The following is a 16,177-nucleotide window of genomic DNA, read 5'->3' as shown; positions in this document are numbered from 1 at the left end:
TTCAGCAGAAGATAAGGAAAGAACATGTGTTGATCCCAAATAACTCTCCCGGTATTGAATCATAGGAGGAAGTATTCTGCTACATCAAATGGCTTGTGTGATGAAGAGACAGCTGACAAGGTAGCGTCCTGGGATTTTGTTGAAGCCACGCAGAGGACAAATTGCAATTGTTCAAGGTACAGCACTTGGCAAAGCCGCAGTCCAACAATGTACATTGAGACTGAAGTGCTCAGGAGAGGGCTCGTGATGACTCCTTTAGGAGTAATTAAGCAATAGCTGCTTGTAGGAAAGCTGTAACAAAATCAGTATCTTGTATCCTAAATGTCATTGTAGGTCTTGAAACTCTGCCCACTGAAGTAATGCCGAGTTTTTATTCAAGCGAATCATCTGAGTGGACCTACTGGCAGTTCAGTGGCAATTCCTGAGCCTGGGGCTGGAATTCCTTAGGCCTGTATATGGGTAGAAACGAGCTCATGGACAATGTCTCGGGCTGCAATGGAAAGGGAAAGCCTAGTGATTTAGGGAGTAAGAACCTTTTCTAGAGAGCTGTGGTGTCAGCCTTGAAGGAAGGAAGCTCTTAAATCAGCAGCGAGGTGATTGTAGTGTCGTGTTGTGATGAATATGAAAAAAAACCCCAAACTTGCTTTACTTTTTGGGAAATGTGGCATTCCATGGGTAGTTGTACACGAAACTGCTTTTCTGTTAGTTGATTGCCAGTATATTTTTTTATATTAGCTGGGGGGAAAAAAAAGGGATCAAAACACAGTGGGCAAGTCTGGATTTAACTTGCAGTGTTATGACTTTTGCTTTGAAACTGCAATGACGCAGACTGTTAATACAATTACTGAAAATAATGGAAACGCTAATTTCGGTGAATTCTCCACTTCTGTACTCGTGGCAGAATGCTAATCTTTAGGTGACTGATGTGTTGCAAAGGTTTAAGCACTTCCTCTGATGTAAATGTTACGCTGATTACCTCGCAACGAATATTGGAATCCTAAAAAAAAGTTAATGTCTGGAGGATGAAGCATTTTGAAAGAAAAGCATTTTTTCCTCCTTTATTGAAATGGTTGGTTTAAGTTCTGTGGAAATACTTGTCCTGAGAAGAGCTGGGAGATGGAGGAGGATTAAATATCCTGTTAAAGGAGAATTTAGGTGTGATAACATTAGCTAAGAGAAGACAATAAATTAACTGTGTGGGGTGTGTAGTAGAAATAGGCAGTTGCCTGAAGAGAAATTGCAAAGGCCCCTTATTGCTCTCTGTGTTTTGAATTGAGTGGTGAAAAACATGTGTATGTGCATGAGGGTTTAAAGTAAAAGTAGACTTTGATACCTCTTTTATTCCGGCCTAATCCTGGTTTCTTAACTTTCCCAATGGAAAGTGGCAAAGAATATGCAGGCACTAAGGATGTGAATGCAGTTCAATAGCTTCGTCATAAACATTTCATTCTAGACTGAGGTATTTCAGATGTCTCATTCTGTCAGATGATCTAGAAAGTTGGTATCTGGAACTTGAAGATTAAATGTATGAGTTTAAGTGCATTTGTACTGGAAAAAACCCAGCTGTATTAATGCAGTCGAGACATCAAGTTTTTCTGCTTTCCGTGCTTGCTAAATTTGTATGTAAATAACTACAAAAGCTTCAAAATAGCTTTTGTACGGCTGAGCTTGGTTTCTAGATTCTTGATGTTAATTTTCCGCTCCTTAACCCATAAAGACTTGGACAGCACCATGGGTTAGTATTGATGCTTGAATTCAGGAAGTCATTCACTAATTCATGTGTCGTTCTACTGATTCATCAGTATTGGCAGCAGTTGAAAGCAACAGTGTGACTATCTATTTCTGTTAAAAGCATTCTAAAATACTGTCCATCTCTGAGGATTATGCATGTGCTTGGCTTGTGGGACAGCTCTTCCAGTTTTTAAAATGGTGTTCTAAAATCTCGCAATGCTACTCAAGTCATTCAAATTAAGTTGTAGTCAGAAAGAGGCAGCTTTGCTTCAGAATCAGTTTCAGCCTTCTGTAATTGGCTGTTTAACGGCTTAGAAGTGGATTCTTATCTAGTGAAAAAGAACATGATGGACATATTTGAAAGATTAATGTGAAGTATTTTCCCCTGTATTAATTCTGCAGGCACAAAAATCTCAAACCAAGAAATTCAGGTCAACAGGGGCAGGCACCACCTGTGGGCCAACAACAGCAAGCGGCTCCAAAGCACAAGACAAATGAGAAGCAAGACAAAGGGGATAAACCACAGAAACGCCCTTTGACTCCTTTCCATCATCGTGTATCTATCAGTGATGATGTTGCCATGGAGGCAGATTCAGCGAGTCAGAGGCTTGTGATGACTGCACCAGATAGTCAAGTGAGATTTTCAAACATCCGAACTAATGATGTAGCAAAAACGCCTCAGATGCATAATGCTGAAATGGCAAATTCACCTCAGCCACCACCACTTAGTCCTCACCCATGTGACGTTGTTGATGAAGGGGTGGCTAAAGCTCCTTCTACTCCTCAGAGTCAACATTTCTACCAGATGCCAACGCCAGACCCCTTGGTTCCCACAAAAACAATGGAAGACAGACTTGATGGCTTGTCTCAGCCTTTTCCAGCTCAATTTCCTGAAGTTATAGAGCCTACAATGTACATTGGTACTGCCGTGAATTTGGAGGAAGATGAAGCTGATACTACTTGGAAGTATTATAAAGTTCCAAAGAAAAAGGATGTGGAATTCTTACCACCTCAGCTTCCAAATGATAAGTTGAGAGATGATCCAGTAATACCTGCTGGACAGGAAAATGTAACATCAGTTACAGAGTAAGTAGTGTGTAATACTGTAGTAATAACGTGGGAAAGGGAAGGAACTGCGAAAGGCCAAAGGCAGTTGTTTCTCAGTATGAGCGAGCTCGTCACTAAACCCTAGCGTGGTTCTCATCAGCTCGAGCAGTAGCGCTGAGTGCGTGAGCATAACTCTCTGTGCTGTCCGTACGCAGAGGATACTTGTGAAATGTGAGCATGAAGCACAGTCAAATACGTAGTAAGACTTTGTATCATTAGAATGCTGATTTAGCAGGTAGCAATGAAGTTTAGTTTCTACCCTAAAATTAATCTGTAGCCAAATTATGCCTGTTTGGGACTTGAAGCGCCCCCTTGTCATTGTGTCCCATCCCTCCAAAAAAACCCCAGAACTTTCTCATTTTAATACTTGCTTTCTTCATTATTTGCAGAAAGCATCGATGGTCTCAGTTGCAGTCTTACCCTATTACAGAGAAAGTTTCTTCCACCTTAGTTCTGCTCTTGTCTTTATTCACAAGAGCTGCTATTAAACTCACTGGTGGGAACAGTGAAGAAGCTCACCTGGTTTCCTGGAAGATGTTAACTTTAATATAGGCTCCAACTACTTTCTAGTACCAGAAATTTCTCTTTGGAATAAGTGTCAGAAAGTGGCTTTCTTGCACATGGTGCATTTTTCCTGTGTTGTTGCTCAAAAGGCTTAAAGATTTGAGGTTATCATTCAAAAAAACCAGTGACCGGTGTGTCTGCTGTCACTGCTCTTGGCGCTCAGATCGTACAGGAAATTCTCGTGCATTAAACAAAGCCTGTCTAGCTTGAAGAAATACTGAGACAGTCAGACTAGATCCTTGTTAGAACTGCAGCCTTGGAGCTACAGGAAATATATTTGAGAACATTAATTTATTTTAACGTAAGCTAATATTGTCCTGAAATAAAGTATGTGTAGTCTATAACTATTTTAAAAAAGGGTTTTGCTGCATAAATAGAATTTATTTCTGAAAGCTAGTGTTGTCCGGCAGCAGGTTTTAAAATGTTCCGCTCTGCTGCCATTTCAATCAGCATAAAGGAATTGATCACTTTTTTTTGATACTGCGTAAGTTTTAATAAATTATGGAGCTTAGAGGCAATGGAGGAGAAGAATGACACTAGTGTTTTTAGTGTTAAAACGTAAATCTGAGCTCTGTTTTACTGCAGAAAGAATCAATATGGATTTTCTTTAGTAGTTAAAGTCGCCAAACAAAACCCGAACCACCACCAAACAAAAAAACCCATAAGAACAACCTGAAACAAACCCCCTTGACCTTCTGCATTGTCTCCTTTGCTGGTGTCCTGTGTAAGGAGTTCTTCCTGTCACCCACCGTTTTCAGCCGTGCTGCAGGAACAGGGTGCTAGTGGGAAGCAACAGCTGCTGACAAGGCTCTTAACAGTCTGACCAGAACTGGATCAGGACCTGTGTGCAGAGGTGACACACTTTGGCTTAGGGTTGTGATCAAGGCATTAAAATATGCATCCTGAGTGCACCCAGAGTTGTCACTTGCTGTTGATTATATTTGGTTAATTTTTAAAATTTGGTTATTTTTAAAAATTAATTTAATTTTTTATTTGGTTAATTTTTTTTTCTCCTGTTCAGGTAGAAGGAAACTCTTAATGTGACCAGTATTGCATTACTGAGGGTTCTTCTGGTTTCTTTTAGGAATTAGGGTGCTTGGTTTGTGGTAGAAGAGTTGAAGCAGCTGCTCACAAGGCTGATTTCAGGTTGATTTTCTGTTTCGTAGTGGCAGTGGAAAGCCACTGCTGGCCGCTGGTGGCACTCACATCGACTTGAGCTGTGCAGGAAAGTGTGAGAAGAAGTAAATACGCTGTAGCTTTGGTCTGTTCTCACGCACGTTTTCCTAGCCACGTGTTTTGTGCTCACTGTTTGAGTTTACATTACCTAGTGCACAACTCAGCTCTTTCAAGATGTGCATTTCTAGGACTTTCGGCGCTTTTTTCTTGCCTTGAATTCATTTTGGCCAATCAGATAAAGATACGCTCTACTTCAAAATTTTCTTTTTTCTGTTCCAGACGTGATCTTCCCTTGTATGGTTTCTAGTTTGAGTTAACAACTTACTGAATATATTCCCCCCGCCGCCTCCCTGAGTATTTGGCTGTTAACTCCTCTTCCTTTGCAGTGGCCAAAAATTCTGGAAACTGCTGCTTGCTTTTGCTCTATTTTTCCTGGTGTTTAATTCCTTCATCCTAGAAAGTTGTTCCTGTATTTCTGTTTGTTTGTTTCTGACGGTAATTTTTGCAGGATTTAGAAAAGAGGAAATCCTCAACTCCATCGAGTGCTACTCCACGCAGAAGCGCCGATGGTGCTTGACGAAGCCGCAGCCGCTGCAGTCTGGCTGGGGCAGCCGTGCCTTTTGGAGAGCCGGGCCTCATGCACAGCAGCGTTGGGCTGACTGTGGTCAGGCGCAGCTGGGTGTTGGGAGGCTTGGTGTCCTTTCTACATTTAAATGAATTAAACGTTCAGGAATTAGGTTCTTAAAATACGGAAAATGCAGGTTTCATCACTTCTTTCTCAACATTTGTTTGGACGTGGGTAGAGAATGGCAATGAGTAGTTTTTTAACCGCTGAGTTTCTTTTAGTGGATATAGATAGTTTAATAGCTTTGTACTTAATAAATGACAGCTACAACCCAGGAGACATTACTAATCTTTATCTGAATTGACAGTGCTTGAGGAGAGATGGGCAGAATGACTCACACTGCTGTACCTGACGTGTGTAAGGACGTTTCACTACATGACTAATGATTTAATCTTTTTCCCCAAAAGTTTTCTGAAGCTGGGGTGGAAAGGAAGAAGGAGGGAAGGGAAAATGAAGTTGTTCTTGTAAAGGCTGTGTGAAAGCAAAAATATGTCCACATAATAAATTATAAATGCTATTCTGTGATTTTTATTTTTCTTCTGTTCAGATTAATGGTGCAATGTAGGAAACCTTTAAAGGTTTCAGATGAACTGGTGCAACAGTATCAGAGTAAAAACCAATACCTAGCAGCAGTAGCCACGGAAGCTGACCAGGAACCTGAAATCGATCCTTATGCCTTTGTTGATGGTGATGTGGAATTCTTATTTCCTGACAGTAAAAAGGATAGGCAGAACATTGAGAGGGAAGCCGGAAAGAAACACAAGGTGAGTAACGGACTGAGGTTACAAATCAGTGGGGAGATTAAAAACAAATTGTTTTAAGTCACCAAATATAGTTTAGATCCTTCTGTATGTATTTAGAATTACATTTAAAAAAAGGGGGATTCTAGCAGAAGTGATCAGTGGAATTGTGCAGCATGCCTCTACCTACACCTGGCTTTGGCACACTGGCCGTGCTGTTGCAGTAGGGTTCTGGCTTACACTGGGAGAACGCTGCTGGATCAGAACAAATATCAATCTGGCTTGGTGGCCTTTCTGTAGAAATGGGTGTTGGCAGGTGCTTGGGGAAGAGAGGAAGAGCAAGGCAAGCGCTTTGCTCACCTGCGGAGAAGTTGGGGGTAGGTGAGCTCTAAGTGCCTGGTCAGTGAATTGAATTTTTTTTCCTTTGCCTTTTAGCCAGTACCAACTATGAGGCTGCTACTTAGAACAAAAGTACGCTCTCCAAGAAAGGAGACAATATAACTCTGTTGGGAACTTGTATATGAAATAAATTTGTTTATTAGGACTAGGTGTTCCGTATACGCGCTCCTGGCGTTGAGAGTTTCAGCCAGTAACTGCTATAGTTAGTGTATTGCTTTTCAGATCAAGTATTTTTCAATAAGGTGTTGTAGCAAGAATTTTCAGCTTGCTTTTTAAATTTTTCCCCAACTACGATTGGGGAACGTATGTAAACTACAATTTACATTCTTGCTGTGCCCATCATCCCTGTGGTAATAGTGTGTTCTCTGTGTGCCAGGCCTCCTCCTCCCTGAGCAAATACCAGTAACCAGGCCCCCAGACTACACCTTGCCGAGCCAGGCGGCTAATGAGAACCTGATGCTTCTGATCTGCACACGATTCCCATAGGGAGATGGGAATCCACCGCTCCCCAACTACTTTAAGCAAACTTTCCTGCTTTTTTTTTTTTTTTAACAGGCCGAAGATGGGACATCTAGTGTTACAGTTTTATCCCACGAAGGAGAGGATGCCATGTCCCTATTTAGTCCTTCTGTCAAGCAAGGTAAAGAGACTATTTTATCTTCCTTCTCTTAATTGTGCTATATTAATGATCTCTTGAATAGTCAATAAGTTTTAATTGGCTACGGAGTTTTTACTTGGTGTTTGTATTTCCCTGTCCCTTCAGAATTAGGAATCTGCTTGGAACACATTCTCTGTGTTGCACCTTGCAGATAAATGTTGACTATAAAGTCCGAATGATACAAAATTGAAGGGACCTCACTTATGTGTAAGGTAGTTGAGTGCAACTGAGACCATAATTTTTTTCCCATGCCTCACCCCCTTTTTTTTTTCCACTTTGTGTGAAAATACTGTCTTAAGATGTCTTCTTTTTTTTTTATGAATATATATGGCCAGGGTTTTTGTAACGTTTGTTTCTCTTTATAGATGCCCAACGTATTGCTGCTCATGCTCGCACTGCATCAACTAGCCTGTTCCACGAAACAGACTTAGTGGTCTCTTACACTGACCTTGACAATCTCTTCAATTCTGATGAAGATGAACTAACAGTAAGTGATGTGCAAAAGTAATGGTAGCTGCTAGACAAAAACCTGCAGGGAACCAGTATGTCTTTTTGAGGTTTTGGGTTGGGGTTTTCCTGGAGGTTGCGAAACATGCCTATAAGCAAGTGCTGCGGCTCCTCTATAGCAGACATGCTGCTCTGGTTGACTCGTACAATCGTGCCTTAGATACAAACAAGCTTTGGATATTATGTCCTTACTATCCAGACAGTAAAAGCTTCTTGAATATACCTTTAGTTATGATTTTATGGATTTGACAGTGGTACTAATGCTCTTTTCCTATAGTCTAGGTTCTGTTTAACTAGTCAGTAAAGGTAATACTGAAACAAAACAACACCTTCCGTAAGAGAAGGGGCATTTAAACACGTGGACATTCTGCCAAATAATCTGCTTCTTTGCAGCAGCTATTACCTTGGAACGGTCTCTTGCAGCCTCTGATAGTGCTGAATCCATTATCTTTCTAGTTTCTATTTCAATACTGTTTGTAATCACTTGTCTTTTCTGAACTGTACTTTGCTCCATGCTTAATCCCAAATCCCCTTACCCAGACAAAATGCCCATCAACTTTAATGGAAGCTGTAGCTGAGTAAGGGATGAAGGATCTTAATAGCCATCAAAGGTCATCATTATATAAAGCAAGTGTATTTGCTCTTAAACACGAAGGCTCTTATTTTCTGTAGACTCTAGTACTGTCTAAACATTGTAAAATATCTCGTTCTTTTAATTTCCTTTTCTTCCCTGTACCTCTTGTTCCAGGATTTGTGTTTCTCTCTCTTTTCTATTCCGGTGGTAACATCAGTAATGTTAGCATGGCTTTGGGAGTGTGTATGTGTGGGAGTGACCCCGGCAGGGAAGAGGCCGAATTAGCCTGCTGTCAGTCAACAGCAGGAGGCGTGTCGTTTAGGAGGAGACAGAGAGGTTTGGTCAGTAGCTGATTGGAGGAGAGTACACTTGAAACCAATCCAAGTAGGGCACGTATAATAAACAACTACTAGAAGATTGTAAAGCATTGTGATAAGAGAGAACGCGGGTCAGAATCGCAGTTGCAATGTGCAGTAAGTAGGTGCCGCAGCAGTTTGCTGCAGCTGTATTTCAATAAAGGCTTTGTGTGCACACAAGCTGTTGTTGCGTTATCCGCCCCAACTATTCACGACGTGTGGTGATTTTCCACCACATGTATGGTTTTCTTTGGATGGACTGTGGGCAGCCCTATTTAGCTTTTTATTAATATGTCTGCTAACAGGCTGAGAGTTCCTTTAGAACTGGTCTTTCGTTTTAATATCATCATGACTTGATGGCAAAGCATTCTCTGAGTTACATGTGTTAAGAGAGGACAAGTGTAACCCCAACTGCTAGCATGGGGCTTCTGATTTAATTTTTCTAAACATTATACAAAGACTTAACTTTGTATGTCCACTGCACACTAAATTTCCTGTTAGCAGGAATATGAACGCATGTTCACGTCTGAAGTGATTTTATTACAATACTTCTTTCTTAGCCTGGATCTAAAAGAACAGTGAATGGCGCTGATGACAAATCCAACTGCAAAGAGGCAAAAGCAGGAAATCTAGACCCACTGTCATGCATAAGTAAGCTTTATTTGTTTTTTCTAAAGAGAATACCAGCTCTAAACATTTCATTGCTAATATGTTGTGGGAATTTGGAAACATACGCTTCATTTGCCCTTACTGAAATTTTAAGACAAAGCAAATACTTCAGAATGTTTTCATGCTCTAAAGCCTACTTCTAATCTGAAATTAGGCACTGCGGATCTCCATAAAATGTATCCAACTCCACCTTCACTGGAGCAACACATTATGGGATTTTCTCCAATGAACATGAATAATAAGGAATATGGCAGCATGGACACTACACTTGGAGGAACAGTTCTTGAAGGGAATAGCTCTAGTGTGGGAGCTCAGTTCAGAATTGAAGTAGATGAGGGTTTCTGCAGCCCCAAACCTGCTGAAATAAAGGTGAGTAGTGCAAATAGTCCTGATAAATGTCTCTAATGGTTATTGTTCAGTTTATTACTTAATCCTGAATAGAAACTGTGGGGAATTGAGTACAATTTGTAGCCAGTGTCCTGCATTACACTGGGGTAGGTAATGCGTGTTCTAATAAGTAGTACATAGTATTTAGCCACTTGAACTTCAAGAAAGAGTAATAGGTAATTAGCTATTAGTAAGCTGAAGGAATGCATTTCAGTGATTGTAGTTCATTGTTTGCTTTGTGTTGCTGTGTTGCTTTTTGGAGAACCATGGGTGTGAGTGGTGTGTGTGTGTGTAAATCTACTTTTCTCTTTGGCAGCTATATCAGGATTTAATATTAAAGAACTACTGCTTGAACTTGGTCACAGTTTTTTGAGAAGCATTTTAGTTGCTGAAGGGATCTAATTCACATGCTGATGCTTTACCATGTCTAACTTCTAGGATTATTCTTACGTTTATAAACCTGAGAATTGTCAAGCTTTAGTGGGATGTTCCATGTTTGCACCACTGAAGACGCTTCCCAGCCAGTGTCTTCCTCCCATCAAACTGCCAGAAGAATGCATTTATCGCCAGAGCTGGACTGTGGGAAAATTGGATTTACTTCCTCCAGGACCCGCCATGCCTTTCATCAAAGATGGGTATGACCTGCACTGCAGATGGTTAAGCTTTGTAAGGTGGTCAGTTATCCACACTGTAGGAAGTACCCCTGAATTTATTTTTGTTGTTGTTGTAAATCTTTAATGAGAAATACTTATAAAGACATGTTGTGTTTAAACAACTGACAAGAGCCTTTAAAAAAATCCTTATGATTAAACCTTGTTGTAGAGACTGTCTTCTCAAATAGCTTCCTAACTGCATACGTTTTATTCATTGTCTCATTTAAAGGTTTCTAGGGGAAGCCTAATGGTACAAGTCCAGTTTTAATAAGTAATGAAGATGGTAACAATCAAGAATAAATGTAAAGTTGGGACTTTGTTTTTGCGGCAGTCTTGTAGGTTCTGTAGGGGCTTAGTAGGTAGAACTTCTGTTTCTGACACTATTTTCTTAAATAGCAGCAATCTCAGCTGTGCTGGGACCAGGGAAACCTTTCCCTTGACTGGAAGCTGTGCCCAGTGTGACCCTGCCTGTAACAGCAGTATTGCAGTAGCACTTCGGTAATCTGCATTTGCTAGTGATGGTCTTGCTGGCAGTTTCTGAAGAAAGTGTGTACTCATTTTCTTCTGCATTAGTAGCTGGTATGAAAGGATTAGGCAACAAGGAGACTATGTACTTACTCATAAAACTGTATGAATATTAAATCTTGGAGTAAATACTGATGTTGCTTCTGTTAGGGTCATTTATAAGCAGTATGTTTCCAGGTCTCATTAGCTGTATGAGTCTTTGGAGATACTCAGATTAGGAAGAAAAATGTTAAATGTTTCCAGGTGATACTTTCCTCATGGATCCAGCTGAATTTGCTGTTGATACACCTGGTATATTTTCTTAGTGTGTGTCAATACAACGTGTAAATACAACATGAACAAAAAAGGTGTCCTTCAGACTCCATACAACCACAGAATTTGTAATTTATTCTGACCACGCTTGTTTCCTGGAAGCTTTGTGCAAAGGAAGAGACAAAAGGAGGTGGGGAAAGATTCCTTAACAGTGCTGCCAGTGGGAGTCCTGCAAAGTCATTTAGAACAAATGCTCTTGAAGCTCCTTTGGGAGTGAAAATCTTGCTGTGGATTATGAAAGACTAGTTTAAAAAAAACAATTAGAAAGGTCCTTCTTTAGAAATTTAAGTCTTAAACTTCAAAACCAGTATGTTGTGTACTTAAAGTATTTCCGTCTTCTTGTGGCTGCTGTTAGGGATGGAAGCACTATGGATCAAGAGTACGGCCCTGCGTACACGCCACAAACTCATACTCCATTTGGGATGCCACCAAGTAGCGCACCTCCCAGTAACAGTGGAGCTGGAATTCTCCCTTCTCCTTCCACCCCTCGTTTCCCAACTCCTAGAACACCAAGGACTCCTCGGACACCTCGTGGAGCTGGTGGACCTGCAAGTGCACAGGGTTCAGTCAAATATGAGAACTCTGATTTATACTCACCAGCTTCCACCCCATCGACATGTAGACCGCTTAATTCTGTTGAACCTGCAACTGTGCCTTCCATTCCAGAGGCACACAGTCTTTACGTGAATCTCATCCTCTCAGAGTCTGTAATGAACCTCTTCAAAGACTGTAACTTTGACAGCTGCTGCATATGTGTTTGCAATATGAACATCAAAGGTGCTGATGTTGGAGTTTACATTCCTGATCCAACACAAGAGGCCCAGTATAGGTGTACCTGTGGTTTCAGTGCTGTTATGAATAGAAAATTTGGCAACAGTTCTGGACTGTTTCTTGAAGATGAATTGGATATTCTAGGACGTAATACGGAGTGCGGCAAAGAAGCAGAAAAACGCTTTGAAGCTCTCAGAGCTACTTCTATTGAACATGGCAGTGGAGGACTCAAAGAACCTGAGAAGCTGCCTGATGAGTTAATACTGTTGCTGCAGGATCAATGCACCAACTTGTTCTCGCCATTCGGAGCAGCAGACCAAGATTCCATTCCCAAAGTCGGTGCAGTTAGCAACCTGGTACGTGTAGAAGAAAGGGATTGTTGCAATGACTGCTACTTAGCCTTGGAGCATGGACGGCAGTTCATGGACAATATGTCAGGAGGGAAAGTTGATGAAGCACTTGTGAAAACTACTTGCTTGCACCACTGGTCAAAAAGAAATGGTAAATATTGAAAACAGTTCATTTTATACTTGTTCACTTGTGAATTTTTTTAAGGGTTCATTTTCTGTATTTCTCCTTTGTGAATATTGGATGCTTGAGACTGTTTTTTCCACCTGCTCGCTTGTGCAAACTTCTACTTTAATGGTGTTCAGAATAACCATTCCTCTTTCGTTCTCTGCTGGTACCATAAACCAAGTGAGGTGTAGGCCTTGGCTACCATCAATTGTACGTTACGTTTCAGATTTATGTCGGGAATTTAAGAGCACAGTGACTGTCCGCAGCGCTTCACTAGGCTCATTCTTTCAAAGCGGCTTTTGGTGACTGCATCTACAGAGGCTCTGTGGAATGAGTGTACATAGGAAGTGTAGGTGGCTCAAATGGTGACTATTGTCAAGGCTCCTGTGTAGAATTAAACAAGATTTATGATTCAGTTGGCTCCCCAGTTCCCCCCCCTTCTTTAAGGGGGGCGGTAGTTTAATGGCATGTGTGGTAAATAAGGCGTTGTTGTAGCCTTCACTGTCTGTTGGATCTGCCAGAGATCCTCGGATTTTTCCTTCTAGGGCCTGACTAACGAAACACTGTCTCATGGAATGCCCTTTATTGTGTGTGTTTGCCTGCTTCTGCTCTCAATAACAGTCTTTTCAAGTAGCAGCTCTAGCAGGGTGAACAGTGAAACACGAAACTTTGAGAGCAGTTAGCTGCGATTCCTAGTTGTTAATAAGAACGAGGAGGACTAACAGCAGAACACAGCGAGGTTTCTGTGTATCAGTGGGGGATTAAGTTTAAAAGCCCAAGCTATAGATAAATCAATGTTTTCAGACACCCAGGAGATGACTCAGTCTTCCTGTGACCTTGGTGTTTAGGATAAAAAGATGTAAAGCTACTTCTAAACGGAAGGCTATGAAATTATAGCCATACCATGTTTTGTGTCAGCTTCTCATTTTTTAAGGCTGTGCACTAAATGGCATCGTGTGGCGAGCTGATGAAATGGGCTTTGACTGCTGGAGGCTTCACTCGACGTCTCTGAAGCGAGCACTGGGTGGCAGTCTGCCCAGCCCTCCTTTATTGGGAGGGAAGGTCCTACAGCTTGAGGGTTGCACGACTCGTTTGGGTTTTTTAAATGTAATTTTAGGGTTTTTTCCCCCCTCAAATCGTAAGATGGTAAGGCTTTCAAGGGAAAAAACTCTACAAAAAAAGATTAAAAATGAGAAGAAAAATCGAGCTGTGTTTTTTTTTTTTTTTTATGATGGGCTGCGTGTGGAAGAGGGAGAACTCAAAATCTGTGTGCTTAACTTTTCCATCGTGGCTTCCGGGTGGCCTCACGTGCGTTTTGGAAGAGACCGACCTAGTACAAAATCAAGGTGGTTTGGGATTCTGGGTTGTTTGTGGAGGGCTTTATTGTATCCTGTTACGTTTGTCCTTCCAGTTGTGGATGTGAGCATGCAGTGTTCCCAGGACATCCTCCGTATGCTCCTCTCGCTCCAGCCGGTTCTTCAGGACGCGATTCAGAAAAAGCGAACGGTCCGCTCGTGGGGCGTGCAGGGCCCCCTCACATGGCAGCAGTTCCACAAGATGGCTGGCAGAGGCTCTTACGGTAACGGCTGGGTACCCTCCTGTCTGTGCAGCCGGTTCTTCAGGACGCGATTCAGAAAAAGCGAACGGTCCGCTCGTGGGGCGTGCAGGGCCCCCTCACATGGCACACGTTCCACAAGATTGCTGGCAGAGGCTCTTATGGTAACGGCTGGGTACCCTCCTGTCTGTGCGTCCCTGCGCCACCCGGCCACCAGCCCCCAGGGCCTGGGTGCTGTTCAGCCCGTGGGAATTCTAAGCAGCGTTTGACTTTTCTTTAAACTAACAAGAGCTATTAGACAGGGGAGAACTCTTCAGAAAAACAGAAAATAGTTCCATTCCTTAAAGCAGTAAATTAATTAAAGCTATGTGTATTTAAAATTAACAGCTTCAGTTGCACTGTTTACGTTATCACCTGACATTTGTCCAAGTGGGGGACTGAAATTTTAAAGAGGGATTTAATGTTAAAAATAGTTAACTGCTCTGTTTTGTTAACTCAGAAGAACTACTCCACTTTAATTAAAGTTAGCGTAGTTAAAAATATTAGCTTTGAAATGCTTGAAAAACTGTGCTTTATTGCTCAGTAGTTTCAGAACTATGTTGAAGATCTGAGATTATCCAGTGTGTTGTCTATGATAAATATTTGGAGTGGCCAACACGTGATGCACATTTACAGATACAAGGTAAATTTTGTGCACTCAGGATTTAAACTGCCTTCGTTAGCATATGAGATTGATTTACCACTCTGTAGAAGAATGACCTTTCCCCAGCAGATCTTTTGTAGCTATATTTAGAACGCGGTAATTATATTTTTAGGGTACATGTAAATGCATGTTTTTAAGGTGGGTTGGTTTTTCTTTTTTCCTTCTGTGGTCCTTTATGTATCTGCTTAGAGTATTTACTCTTCCCCCTCCTTTTGATCAGTCCGTGGGGAAGGCTTCCTGGACAGTAAAAGTCTGTTCCCGATTGTCTATAAGCTGATAGAAATATTAAACAACTGTAGAACTTCCGGAGGCCTTGAGAGATTTCAAATAAAAATAAGTAGCTGATGCTTTTTTTTTGCAGAGGGTTGGACCATAGATGCAGGATTTTCATTTGTATCCGTCAAAACGAGAACTATTCCGCTTACAATCAGTGCTATTTCCCGTTAGATGCTGGGAACACTAGCGTTTTTCGTCTATTCATGGTTCCTAGAAGCAGGGTGTTAATTTTAAGCTTTTTGTTTAATATATTGGAAAATGTGTCTTGCTTTTCCAGGAACTGATGAGTCCCCTGAACCACTGCCAATCCCAACGTTTTTGCTGGGATATGATTACGATTTTCTGGTGCTGTCTCCATTTGCTTTGCCGTATTGGGAGAGGCTGATGTTGGAACCTTACGGATCTCAAAGGGATGTTGCTTATGTTGTGGTGTGCCCTGAGAACGAGGCTCTGCTGAATGGAGCAAAAAGCTTCTTTAGGGATCTGACTGCAATATATGAGGTACATTATTTATGGAGTTAGCGGTGAAATGGATTTTCGAAAGACTGTTCCTAATATATACTCATAACTACTTATCAGGCTTGTCTCAGGTGATATAAACGCTCGCACAGAATGCTATCTCAGGAAGCTGCGAGAAAGGATTTTAGGAATGGGCACTTGGAAGATAAGGGTTGTTCACGCTGCTCTCACCATTTCTTTTAGTAATAGCCGTTTATCTGATCAACGCCACACAGTGGTAAAACTCTGCACTACCACTTGGTTTTAGCTACATTTAGTTATTTAAATGTATGTATTACTTGGATTGAAATTAAGATTAGAGGAGATGAAGTATCAACCTGTTTGTCCTGCATTTAGGAAAACCTGGAAATAAAAATGAGAATAAAATGTTTCATACAGGTATAGTATTCTGGAATTAAACTGTTACTTTGAATACTCTAATTAATCGATGAATGTCTTTATGTGTACCGCTCTGTTGTGTGATATTTAACAGTTTCTAAGGGTTATGCGTTCCTTATCTTGCATCTTCCATTTTACCTTCTTCGCAGTCATGCAGGCTTGGTCAGCACAGACCTATCTGTAAGTTATTGCCTGATGGGATCATGAGAGTGGGACCTACTGCTTCAAAGAAACTTTCTGAGAAGTTGGTCACAGAGTGGTTCTCGCAGACAGCTAATGCCAACAATGAAGCATTTTCCAAACTCAAACTATACGCCCAAGTTTGCAGATACGAACTGGGTAGGAATTTTTTTTTTAGTGCTTCTTATTTCACAGAATTGCCACTTAACTCTATTCTAGTAGAGGAAAATAAATCATTGTGTTTATTCATTAAGTCTTATTATTTGTTGCAGTTTTCTGTTTTTAAGCGTGGGGGG

At 41.2% G+C, this 16,177-nt stretch overlaps 1 protein-coding gene across 1 annotated transcript in view; it reads left to right on the top strand.

Annotated features, from left to right (window-relative positions):
- The window catches only part of MED13 (mediator complex subunit 13), a 51,757-nt gene that overhangs the window by 27,887 nt on the left and 7,693 nt on the right, over positions 1-16,177 (top strand). The window contains exons 10-21 of the mRNA XM_010139460.1: positions 66-176; positions 2,134-2,817; positions 5,751-5,967; positions 6,898-6,982; positions 7,366-7,487; positions 8,998-9,088; positions 9,261-9,475; positions 9,932-10,128; positions 11,339-12,255; positions 13,682-13,849; positions 15,082-15,305; positions 15,851-16,040. Coding sequence (XP_010137762.1) covers positions 66-176; positions 2,134-2,817; positions 5,751-5,967; positions 6,898-6,982; positions 7,366-7,487; positions 8,998-9,088; positions 9,261-9,475; positions 9,932-10,128; positions 11,339-12,255; positions 13,682-13,849; positions 15,082-15,305; positions 15,851-16,040 — 3,221 coding nt within the window. The remainder of the gene's footprint in view (positions 1-65; positions 177-2,133; positions 2,818-5,750; positions 5,968-6,897; positions 6,983-7,365; positions 7,488-8,997; positions 9,089-9,260; positions 9,476-9,931; positions 10,129-11,338; positions 12,256-13,681; positions 13,850-15,081; positions 15,306-15,850; positions 16,041-16,177) is intronic.

Source organism: Buceros rhinoceros, unplaced genomic scaffold, assembly GCF_000710305.1.
Source record: "Buceros rhinoceros silvestris isolate BGI_N320 unplaced genomic scaffold, ASM71030v1 scaffold25487, whole genome shotgun sequence".
Taxonomy (NCBI): Eukaryota; Metazoa; Chordata; class Aves; order Bucerotiformes; family Bucerotidae; genus Buceros; species Buceros rhinoceros.
This window is presented reverse-complemented; position numbering and strand designations above follow the sequence as displayed.